General features: G+C 42.1%; 1 protein-coding gene across 2 annotated transcripts in view; it reads left to right on the top strand.

The window, feature by feature from the left end:
• Nucleotides 1-12,672, top strand: part of PLPPR1 (phospholipid phosphatase related 1) — a 127,419-nt gene that overhangs the window by 91,490 nt on the left and 23,257 nt on the right. For both annotated transcript variants that reach the window (XM_424888.8, XM_040656343.2), the window contains exon 3: nucleotides 3,992-4,180. In XM_424888.8, the coding sequence (XP_424888.2) occupies nucleotides 3,992-4,180 (189 nt within the window). The remainder of the gene's footprint in view (nucleotides 1-3,991; nucleotides 4,181-12,672) is intronic.

Here is a 12,672-nt window from a genome sequence, read left to right as displayed (position 1 = left end):
TGTAAAATGGTGATAAGAGCATTTTCTTATCTTACAACGGAGTAATTACGATAAACATTAAGGATTATGATGTGCTTAAATACTGTGTAATGAAGGCCATTAAGCACCTTAAACACTTCTACTCCTTGATTGCTATTCTGAACTGAAATACTGGGGGCGGTTATTTTTTCTCAAGGAAACTCAAGGAAATGCATCAGTAAGGATTGATAAGGAAACCCTGTGAAATGTCAGCTGTTTTCTGAATTATATCACTAGATGTCTTCTACCTTGTCAGCCTACCTGCTCTTCCTCACCACTTCATTCAAATACTATAAACCTTAAAATAAGGAGAAAAGGGAAAGTTATCTGCTACAAGCTCACTGTGGCGACGAAAATCCAGGATTTCTGCACTTGTCATTTTAAGTCCTAGCATTATTAACTGAAAGACTGGGTGACAAAAGCTGATTAAGGCATCTGTGATTAGTAAATCAAAACAGAAGAGCCACGCTTGCCACAAGAAATAAACACAAAACTATCACCAAACAAAAAGGAAAAGGAAAGAGAGAAGGATAAAAAGAAGCTGCTGGCAGCAGTGAATACTCAACATGAAGCACAGGATCATGCCACACATGTGGTCAGGTTTTCACTAACTGTAGGAGCAGGAAAGATTTTGCTTATATTAATGCTAATAACTGGCCTTTCTTTTCTGTACCTCACATAATCCCCCATCTTCATGGATCCATGGAAGGATGTGTTGAAATGCAAGTCTAATTTCTGCTGTTTTGCTGTTGCTGTTCCCCTGAGATGTCCTGCATTCTAAAGATTGCAATCTCGTTTTGCAGATATGTTTTTATTTGCTTGCTTATTTGTTTTTCTCAAAAGATCAAAACACAGAAACCTAACTGTGAACAGGATTTGATTTATAATTGAGGTGTCTGTGCTGTAGGTCAGTACTGACATAAGTCAATAGAGAGGCATTTTATATGCAGGAGGTGTTTTCATGCAGCACTGAGGCAACATGTGGCACTAGGAAGGTCAACTGCTGCTAGAGAGTACTTTTGGGATAAGCGAAAGATTTCTCCCACAGAAAACAAACAGAAGCAAAAACAAACAAACAAACAAACAAAACACCCCTCAAAAAGCTTTTTTTCCTGAAAAATATGTTTTTCCTGTGCCATCCAGTGAATGATGGGAGTTCAGTGTTTGTTTTCTCCCTTTTCCTATGGCAAGGGAAAAAGCAGCTCCCACTGACTCATTTCTTTATGTCCTACCTCATTTTATTTTATACATGGCAACCTGAAGCATTTCTGGAGGTGTGTTTGGAATAGGAGGGATGGGTCAGGTTATTACTGACAGCCCTGGTTGTGTGAAGTGCTAGAACTAAGCTTCAGTACCTCTATGCCCAGGTAGTCTGCTGTGCTTATGTCTCTGTCGAGTGCAGTAGTGATAGTGTCACTGCCTTCCACTTGCATTAATTTATAAAACTGAGATGCCCAAGGTTGATCAGGTAATCCATAGCCACACAGGGAATTAAATTCTTGTCTTCTAATCCCTTAATTACAGAACTGTGTTTGCTTATAGGAAGTCCCACTGACTCAACTAGGATGCTGTAAAGGTCCCTGGGAAATACTTAAATAATAGTATCTTGCTTTACACTTGTTTGAAAAGAAGTCCACTGGAGCAGGTATTGTGTTTTGAATATAGGAGTAAAAGGTGAGCAAACAGAGGATTTTTTCAGGTACGCATTTTAGAAATGAAATACTCGAGTAGTTCATTCTCAATGATCCAGATGAAGTAAAAGAGTACATGTGCTCACACGCCTCTAGAGATAGCTACCACATAGGACAATATGCACAGACTGTCTTTTGAGATTCCAGCCTTCTCCAATGGTCCATTCTTCTCCAAAGGACCCACTACTGGACATAGGAGAAGTGTAGCAGGGAAGGAGCAGAAGATGCCATGTACTGACTGTACATCTGCAATTTCAGAGTTTGTGATCTAAAAGTTACTGAATAATTGGAAGGAAAAAAAATCTTCAGGAAACAAATATTTGATTAATATTTTATGTTTATGTACTACATTCATGCTATAAATCAGAGTGGGAAAAGAGAGAGAATATGTATGGGGAATAATTGTGTGGATTCCTGGTTTCTTGAGGTTCTAAAGAAGGCTGTGTTGTTTGCCTATAGAAATTACAGTTGATACCATAATTCTGCAATCACCAGAAGCTGATGTTTGAATCCATGCAGCTAATTGATTGGGCTAAGAACATTAACCATTCCATGCTTTATTTTCCAGGGGGTGAAATTAATCTATGGCCATGGCCTTTAGAATCTGGGTTCAAAATGATATTGTTGATTTTGGGGGTTAAGAATGGTGGAGAGTTCAGAAGCATTCTGTTTTGGCTTCACTTTGGTCTGCTTAAGTCTGTTGTACAGTTTGCCCAGATAGTCTGTGCAGTCTTCTGCTTGAAGGTCTTCAAAGGCCACCTGGACATTGTCCTGTCACCCTGCTCTGGGTGTCCATGCTGGAGCAGGGACTGGGACAGATGGACCTAGAAGACCCTGCCCGCCTCAGCCATACTGGCTTTCTATGGTCTACTGTCATGAATGATTTTTCTGATTTCTTTTCTTTTTTTTTTTTTTTTTTCTAATTTTGGTCCAACACCTGCCTAAATATTCTTTGTTGGCCGTCACAGCTCATTGCAAGCTTAGGTCAGAGGAGTACACAAATAGTTTGTAAGTTTGTTTTTGAGAACAAGATCTGTTCTTACAGTAATCTCTCAGTAAAGCAATTTTGATGCACATCTTTGGAAAGAAAAATGTTACAAACTTTGGAGTTTGGTCTTTCACATTTGTTTGTATTGATTTTTTTCCTAACATACGGTAAAGGAACTTCTGTGTTTATGGTAACAGTGGTAGGAGGACCTACCCTCTACAATGACTACTGTGAATCTGATTCTCTAATTGTCCTAATGTCTAGATCAATATTACTGCTTTTGTAAATGATGAGGATTTTGAAGTGGGGTTTCTTTTGCAGTCTGTCAGAGAGTGAAGAAGAATGATGAGTTAGTGTATTCACTTAATTGCAAGAGGTTAGATTAGTGACAGCCTTGGTGAGGCTGTTTTGAGATGTGTTGGGAAGCTGATGCAGACACTGACGTGCATAGTACAGAATAATGGTGAATGCATACAAAATAGTTGAGCTTTTCCAGGCAGCCCAGTCAGTCAGAAGTAAAATACAAAATGAGACAAGAAGAGCTCTTTGTGGTTCGTATTTGTAAATGTGAAGATCCAGACTCAGGCCGGAGACTTCTCCAGAGCCAGTTGCAATGGAGCGGGATAGGCAAACAATGCAGAGTGCTCCCGGCCAGCCATCTGGGGAGGCAGGATTGCCTAGCAGTCTCCTAAAGCTTTCCTGGTAAGCAGCAGCTGAAGGGCAAGGTGAGGGGCTGGAGGCAGGTTTACCTCTGGATGAGCCTTCATCTGACCCACAGAGGACTCTTCTGGATGAGCAGAGAGTGCGCGTTCCCCATTGTGGGCTTGCAGCTGCGGCAGGGAAGCATTTTGGCTTTAGCTTCCTTTATCCCTGTAACAATCCCTTCCAGCTCCCCACAGGTTTTAGCTTGCCACTTTCTGCTCCTGCGGTGCTGCCCCTTATCCCGCTGGCTTTCATTGATCACCGCTGCCACTGACACTCACATGCCCTTTGATGAAGTAGCTGTCGAAGCTCACTTCCATCTACAAGCTGCATTACGGACCCACTTCTATCTGAGACGTTCATTAGTGTCATTTGCCAAAAGGTTTATGTAACAGATGTAGCAAAGCGGCATGCAGAAACGCACATGCACGCACACACACACACACACACACACACACACACACCAGCATTGCAAAGACCGTCGGGGTGCCGATGATGGGAGGACTGTCTGCAGGACTAGAGTAGCTGGAAGGCATAGCTGTATCTGTTAAAAAGCAACTAATGTCTCTGTGTCACCATGCTGTATTTTCAGCTTGTCATCATGGCTGGGACTGTTCTGCTTGCCTACTACTTCGAGTGCACCGATACTTTTCAGGTGCATATCCAAGGCTTCTTCTGTCAGGATGGCAATTTGATGAAACCGTACCCTGGAACGGAGGATGAGAGCTTCATTTCACCTCTGGTGCTCTACTGTGTGCTGGCTTCGACTCCGACAGCTATTGTAAGTGTAAGAAATTATTTGAATTCTCCACGGCTGCTCCATAAATAACAGCAGTAGTCCTGTAATATCTCTGTCCCCTTTCCTCTCTTTTCAGCTGTAATTGATTTACACTTAACTGGTCTCCACTTTGCCTTAGCCGAATATGATCTTCATCACTTATCTCCAGATGTAATTATTCTGAGGTAATCACAAAGCAAGATTGAGTGGTAAAGCTTGTTAAGCCTGCTACAATAGCTTGCCCACCTCAGTGATTAGTTGTCAATTGTCTGGGCTCCAGAGAAGCAGGAACGTAAAAATGATCTATTACTGGAAATAAAAAAAAAAACAGGATAAAGCAGGAGAAAAATGTTGGCTGGAGATGCAGCATGTTCAGGATTACTTGCTGCTGTAGTAAGAGGACTGTTGTAGGGTTTTAAACGGCTTAGACAAGCAGAGAGATGCTCAATATTGAGAGAAGTATGAATGATCCCTCCTTCGTGTTTCAAGTTTCTGTAATTACGCAGATAAATTCCCATCATACTACATCCTTTGTTTTCTTATGTTGCTTTCTTTCTCCTTTTTTTTTTTTTTTAATATTTAGTATTTCTTAACTTTGCTTTGCATACCTTTTAAAACTCAATTAAAACCATTCATCATATATTTACTTGTGAGAGGAACATAGTCCATTTCATTTTTCAGTCTGCAGTAATAGTAATGCATGAAACAGTTTGACACAGGTCTTGATAAGAAATGCAAAAGATATCTGCATACGTGTCTACAGTTTTTGTCAAAAGAGACTTTGTGAAAATGAGCGGTGATTTCAAAATGATTTATATCAGGAGCTTATGGAAATCCTCTGCAGTAACAGTGTTGTTTTCTGTATTGGAACTCAGTTGCTGCAGTGATAGATGGTTTGCAAATGAAAGGATAAATGCTACCTTTCTCCCCAGTGACCTTCACAGTAACTTTCACAGGCTGTGCTTTTAAAGTGAGTTTGAGTGATGCTGTTGTGTCCGGATGCTGTGACACTGGAGTTAGTGGGAGGACTGTCCCTTGTTTCAGTGATATGTTATTAAAAATGCTCTGTTTTCAGTTGGATCTTCTTTAAAGTCTTCTGGTGAATTTGTCTACAAACCTTTCAGGCTCTGCTCTGCTGGGTCAACATTTCTTTCATATCAGTGGCCCAGTAACTTTTTCCTAGTTACTTGCAAACAGCTGGTTTTGAGTCTTCCCTGGGAGTTGAACAATGCTATTTTTATAGTTCCCTGAGCCTTTATTAAGCAGGAGGTGAAAGATTGGAGTCAACATCAAAGGAGGGTTCTGTGTGCAGAGAACTTCAGTTAGAGAGCAGTGGGTCTGTCTTGCACACTGCTAGCTGTGCAGAGATTACAGCTTTGGTCCTGAGGTACAGGAATCACACTAAATGATGGGATCTGAGGTAGTAAGCTCTGCTCCTTGGGTTATGCTGTATTGTTGAACAGAGTCTACTGCTTCATTCAGAGAATACTTGGTCAGTGTCAGCGCAGGGCTCTTTGCACCATGCATTGTTGTGATCTCTGCATACAACCTCTAGGGAGACAGTAGATCATACTTCCTGGATAAATAAACATTTTTGTTTTTATTCATAGCGTATTAGATATTAGTGTTATTTAATATTTTATTTATATTATTGTGTTGCAGTATTAATATATTAACTATTTTCTGTATAATTTTATATATATATAGTAATATATAAAATATCTAATTTCATATAATTCAATCTTAGTATTGAGCTAATTCTCAGCAGAGCAGATGTCAAAGGGATCTTTTTGCGTGCTCACAGGTCCTCAGCACAATGTTTTTGTCTGAGCAACTTGACTCTGTTTCTCATACCCATCTCTTTCTCAGAGACTTTCCCCTCCTTGCAGGATGATTTCAGACTTCTGCTTTAGTTGATCCTGTTTCCACCCAGTTTTCTGCTGAAGACTGAGTTTTGGCAATAATAGTTAATAAAAAGCTGGTGAGTGAGATGGAAAGTGAGCTCAGACTCTTCGTAAGATCTGTCCCTGCATTGCACTGCTGGTCAAACCACTGCGTGTGTGAGTATCTGCAGCTATGCCCGGGGCAGGTGCTGCCCGTTGTTCAGATAGAGTAAGTCCAGGAAGTGATTTTTGATGCAATTGAATGTCCTTGAACATCCCAGAGGTTTCAGTAAAAGGAGTAAGTGTGGCCATTTCTATTCAAACTGTGAGGGTTGTAGTCTCCCCTGCCTCCTCCCCACCACTCCCTTTCTCCCTCCCCACCCCCTCCCAAAAAAAAGAAAGAAAGCACAGCTGTGTTTTGTAGGAGAGAAGTTTGCATGCATTCACTGTGGGCTATGCTAGTTTCACTCTGTGAGCTCTGTTCTCGGGAATTATCACTGACAACCTGCAGCTCCAGTATGAAGAATTGACATAAGTACAAAGTAATGCCAGTCCCTTTTTTTTTCCCCCTTCTCTGCAAGACACTATTGCTTCACTTTCTGACAGTGAATTGGTTGGTTTGGCTAAGAGGATTTATGGCAGTGAGTGCTGCATGCATATTGCCCCTTCTCTGATACCTCATGACAGGAGGGGAGTTGTTAATGAGAATAGGAGCCCAGCAGTAACTGGGAAGCACTCTCAGTTCTGCTTAACAGCCTTTCTGGAGCCATGGAAAATTGTCCAGGAGTCAGTATAGACACACTCAGATGAGTCACAAGCAATGTTTAAGTGCAGTCCTGTGTGCAGAGCTCTGAACAGGGCTCTAAGCCCTGATTTTTGCATAGATGTGAGGTGTTAGAGTGCTTGAAAGCCAAAAGGGAGCGTCCTTACGAATGTAATGGAATATTGTTGTGTCTCAGTCATTTGGCTGTGACAGAGGCCGTGGGGAAAACGAATGCATGTATTTTACAACACATCTCAGATACGCTGTTGTGATTTGGTACCACCGTATGTTCATTTCCCTGCACTGTAGTGGCAAAATAAATGAGACCAGCCTGTTTTTCTGCTACGCTGGGTAGTTAATCATCATACATCAGAATTACAAAAGTCTTTTAATGCTCCTGGTGATAACCTTTTAGTCTCTGATAATGAGAGTTTCTTGCAAGGGGAGATGCCCAAATCTCATGGTGACACTGTTAAATAAATTAAAATCATGTATGCCTGACTCCATTCTCTGAAATGCATTTTTCCCTCAAATGTTCCACTGAGAACAGGTCAAATGCTTTCATCTGCCTTATTCATTTTTAATCCTCAGAGTGTGTTGATATTAGCATCTTTGCTGCAAAGCAGAAGGGAAATGGTGATTTTAATGAAAAATTGCACCTGAAAAAGGACAAACTTGTTTTTCTTTGTAAATAAACATTTTATTTCATATTTACTGGTTTGTCCCCTGAAACATGCATGCTCAAATTCAAGTAGTAAATTATGCTGCCTCTTTATTGCTAGAATAAAGAGATTCCTACAGTCCTGTCTGTTCTAGGTTGTACTTATTATCTGTACATTCTGGCACCATGAAGAACTTCATGGGAAGAGAAAGGTGAAACCATTCATGTCTCATGACAGTTATTTTCAATAACCATCTCTTCCTCTGAGACTTTACCCTTCTTGGCAGCTGATTTCAGTTGTGATGATGTTGGAGATTGGTTATTAAAAAACCTGCTTCTTCCAGCTGTCTTGTTTTCACAGTTAGACGGGTATAAAAATGCTTTCATGCTGTCTTAGTAAATGAGAATGAGATGAGATGGGACGGAGTGGAAAGGAATGGAGTAGAGTTGTTTTATTGGAAGGGATCTTCACTGACCGTCCAAGTGCCTGAGCACTTCAGGACTAGCCAAAAGTTAAAGCACATGATTGAGGGCATTCTCCAAATTCCCCTTGGCCACTGACAGCTATGGGCATCAATCACCTCTCTAAAAGGTCTGTTCCAGTGTTTGTCCACCCTCACAGTAAAGAAATGTTTCCCTGGGTGCTGTCTCATTTTCCCTTGGCACAGTTTTGACCCACACACCGTCCATCAATTCCCAGGAGCAAAGCCCAGCACCTCCCTCTCCGTTTCCTCTCCGCAGAGAGCTGCAGAGAGCCGCTTCTCAACCTTCTCTTCTCCAGACTGGGCAACCCAGGTATCCTCAGCCTCTCCTTGCAGCACATGCCTTCCAGACCTTTCAGAAGCTGGGGTTAAATCAGTTTTCTCCTTGATGGTCATGGCAAGTACTTGGCAATAAGCTACCTACAAAATATGTGCAGACAAGAAAGGGGGAGTGGTGAGGAGGATGTTCATCTCCATATCCTTGTGAGAATAAAACAGAACTCTAGTCTTTGCCTTATCCATTTTCAAAGGATAAAAAGTTCCAAACTGTCAGAAAGCTGCTGTTGTCTTGGGCTTAAGATAGCCTACAGCAACGTATCTGCGCATTCAGATAGCAGACACAGATCTTTAGATGGACAGCTCCTCTTTTGGTGATGATAAGTACTTCAGGCAGGGTGAAATTAGTGAGAAAATGAATACGTTTATTTTTGGAGTTGGGGGTCTTAGAATGCAAACCCTTTTCTGGAGGTAAGCATTGCACAGACTTTTTACTCAGCTGTCCCCTTGGTGATAGGGAACATAAGTATTACAAGTAGCTTGCAAGTAGAGCTTGAGTTCCATGATAGCAAGTCTGGTGAATTTAAAAGTTATGTCCTGCAGTATCGTCTTATGCAGAGCCTGAGAGAAAGTATATTTCAGTGTGCTGTCAATTCCAAAGTAAGGAGGGAGTGGAGCATTATTACAATTTGGAGCAGAAGTAATAATGATTTGATTTTTGCCAATATGAGAATTTTACAAAAATAATGTTTCAATCAGAACAAGTTGTTTTGCATAAACATAAAATTTTCAAGCAATTTCCTTAAAAATATTCTGGATATCTCAAGCATTAATCTGTGTCCCTCAAGGCCAGTTCTCCTGCTACGAGGTTACTACAAATCAGCCAATTCCTCAGCTGGTACAAAGCCCTAATTCCTTTTATTCAGAGCTGCTTTTTGCACTTCTCCATCCGTTGTGATCTGTCTGGCCACTTGAGAGGAGAAGAGAGGCTTAAGAACAGGCAGCTCCCAGAAATGAATGCTGAAAAGCAGCAGGAAGCCTCAAGGGTGCAGTTTTTCATTTCCTTGAAGTAGGATGGAAAGTGCTGCTGCTGTTTTCATGCAATCTTTTGTTTCTTTCTCTCTGTTTCCAGGAAGAAGGTGGCAGCTCCTTGTAGCTGTTAATGAGCCAGTACAATTAAGTTCTTCAAAAGAGTGTTTCTTCTAAGTTAACGTATTGCAATTGGTCAAACAGAACAGTGGTCTGAATATTCATTAAAAAATGAATTATGATGTTAATCTTATTCGTCTGCAGCAGAAGGAAACTGTTCCAACTTCTCTCTAAACTTTACACTTGCCTTCCAAATTTCAAAAACATTATTTTTTTAGATGTTTTTCCTGCTTCCATTACCATCTTCCCTCTTTGGCTTTGGTGTAGTGCAGCCTTCCTAGAAGGGAACCCAGGGAACTTCTGCAGTGTGCTGGCTGAGTTCCCTGCAGCTGCTTAGCAGCAGATGCTGAAAGAAACAGGAGCATCTCCTGCTGCTCAGAGCCCAGTTGCAGCAGCTCTTCCAGCTTTTTCATTCAGAAGTCCCCAGGCTGTGCTAGCAGTGATGCAGTAGGGAGCACACGGACCCCTGTGGCAGCATCAGTACCTTGGAATGTCCCTCGGGACTCGGAAAGTATGACCCTTTCCAGGGAGGTGTATGGCCCAGTGCTTGTATAGACTTCTCTGTCACAGCTGGCCTCTCTTTCTGCTTAGCTGCAGAGGGAGAGTTCAGCTTGAGGGTGTTGGCAGCTCCCACCTTGTGCCTGGGAGTGGGCTGGAGGAAAAGCCTTGTGGCTTTGCAGGTGCACTCTGGGCTGTGGCCTCACCTTCTCTCTTTGAGTCCTATCATGGCAAGCTGGGACATCTAGGAGTGAGGTGTGGGTGTGCCCATGACTCCCTAAATGTTTGTGTCCTGGTATCATACACATCTTTCACAGGAGTGCATTAAAAGGACTGTGGCCAGCAGGTTGAGGGAGGTGACCCTCCTCTCTGCTGTCCCTGGTGAAGCCACATCTGCAGTACTGTGCTCACTGCACAGTTGTGGGCACCCCAGTTCAAGAGAGACAAAGGAGAGAGTCTAACAGAAGGCTACAAAAATGGTTGATGCCTGGAGCACCTCCCTGATGAGAGAAGGCTGGGGGGAGGGTCTTATCACTGCTTCTAAATATCTAAAGGGCAAATGTCAGGAGGATGGGGATGGGCTCATTTTGGTGGTGTGCAGCAGCAGGACAAGGCAATGGGCACAGACGGGAACACAGGAAGTCCCATCTGAGGAAGAACTTCTTTACTGTCGAGGTGACAGATCACTGGGACAGGCTGCCCAGGGAAGTTGTGGAGTCTCCTTCTCTGCAGACATTCAAAACCCACCTGGATGCTTTCCTGTGCAGCCTGCCACAGGGAACCTGCTTTAGCAGCAGGAGTTGGGCTGGGGAATCTCCACATGTCTCTTCCAACCCCTACATTTCTGTGATTTTGTAGTTCTGGATAGTAATAACTACAACTTCTTTATCTGCTTTAACATTTATAGGTGCTTGTACTGCTAGTGTCCCATAGGACTTGGTAACAAGCCCATTAATCTACTGGTTCTTGGGGAGTACTGCAGAGCTATGGGAAATTTATTCTCTTGATTATACAGAAGTTTCAGATTATTCTATCTGATATTTGATTATCTGATATAGATATGTGATTGTTCTAGACAGATTTCCCACATTATTTTTTTTTTTTTAACATAATGATCGGGCACTTGTGTTGATGAGCAGGTTAGATGCCAAGTTATGGATTTCAGCTGTTTTGACTTTGAAGGAATACAAGAAACTCATTTTCCCTTCTTGCAAAAGAACTTCTTAAAAACTGTTCTTCGGTGTTTTCATCGAATCAAAAAAAAAAAAAAAAAAAAAAAAGAAGAAAGGAAAAACTGAATGAGAGAATAATTGAATGTAGATGCAGGTTTTGTGCTTAGCAAGTTATGGTTGAGGAAGTTGCGCACTGTACAGAATCACAGAATCACAGAATGGCCTGGGTTGGAAGGGACCTCAATCTCCAACCCCCCCCACCAGGCAGGGCCACCAAGCTCCCCATTTACTAGACCAGGTTGCCCAGGAAAGGATTGCTTCATTTCCTCTTCCATGTGTGCAAAATTTAGCATCAGCTCCTGCCCTCTACAGCAGATCAGTTGAGATGGTAATGATGAAGTTGAGAGTTCCCTTGGGTCTCCTTCTCAGTTCAGTCTGTGTGATTCTAGGCTTTACATTTTGTGGCTCTTGTGCAAGCATTCTGCTGTCTAACTAATGACAGGCCGGTCGTGAGCTTCCGTACAACACCTGGAGAGCGTCTATCTACCAACAAGCAGCTGGGCTGTTACAGCCTTGAGATACACTCCAACATAGGAATAACTGTGGGCCCACTTCAGGCCTGTGCTGATGAAATGACTGCCGGAACGCTCAGTGAAGGTCAGCATTCACTGGGCAGGCCTGCTTTCCCAGTGAGAACTGTGTGCAGTCATTTTGAATGTGGCTGATCAGGATCCCTGTAGCTGCTAGCGTTCTCTTGTTTTGAGTTCTCCGCATACAGTTTTTCTCCCAGCCTGCACCTTCCTCCTCTTAGTTGCTGTTGGGATGCTGCAGACTTGGTTAATATAGCTCTGCCTACTTGTGACAATAAAAATGCCACCACACACATTCATGTAGAGAATTCAGGAGATGTCACACTGCTCATTGAAACCAGCCCAGAAATTAGAGTGGTGATGTCGTGAGACGCAGAAACATATTTTTTTGCTGCCTGAAATTTTTCTGTGTATTATGTCCACGGATGTTGTTTTCTTTGATAAAATAGTGTTAATTGCTGATAGACTGTGCCACAAGGATGCTGTTAAGGCAAATGAGTAGAAAGGTTTTTAAAACTCATAGAAATTGGAATATTGTAAAATACTGTCTGTACTTCAGAGTGAAAGGAGCAAAAGTCTTAAATCTTGACCCAGCCTTGGCTGCCCTGACTACATAATGAAGTAATTAACTTCCTAAATGGAATGCATCTCCTCAAGGCTCCCCACCCTCAGCCACAGCACAGTCCCTGCAGGAGAGATGCTTGCAGGATGCTGCTGTTTTAGAATATCCTGCAGGCAGTATCCCAGATTCATACCTGGACAGCTTATCTTAGTCCAGCCCTACAGAAACAGCCCCTTTTGATGTTTACCTCTAATCCATTTTTAGAGTGCAAGTGTGCAAAAAATCATTTGGCATTTGACTGTGAGCTCATTAGAATGTGGTGTAAGAAGCAAAGATTAAAAGAAAAGATAAAAATTCCATTTCCTTTTGAAAGCAAAAGATTGTTCTGATGTTTAAATTGATCATTAAACAAATTAACAAGCAGTAGACTATGCAGGAGTGCAGGGAGGATTGAGTGCC

The sequence above is a fragment of the Gallus gallus genome, chromosome Z (assembly GCF_016699485.2).
Source record: "Gallus gallus isolate bGalGal1 chromosome Z, bGalGal1.mat.broiler.GRCg7b, whole genome shotgun sequence".
NCBI classification, from domain to species: domain Eukaryota; kingdom Metazoa; phylum Chordata; class Aves; order Galliformes; family Phasianidae; genus Gallus; species Gallus gallus.
Note: the sequence above shows the minus strand (reverse complement) of the source record. Positions and strands in the feature narration are given on the sequence as shown.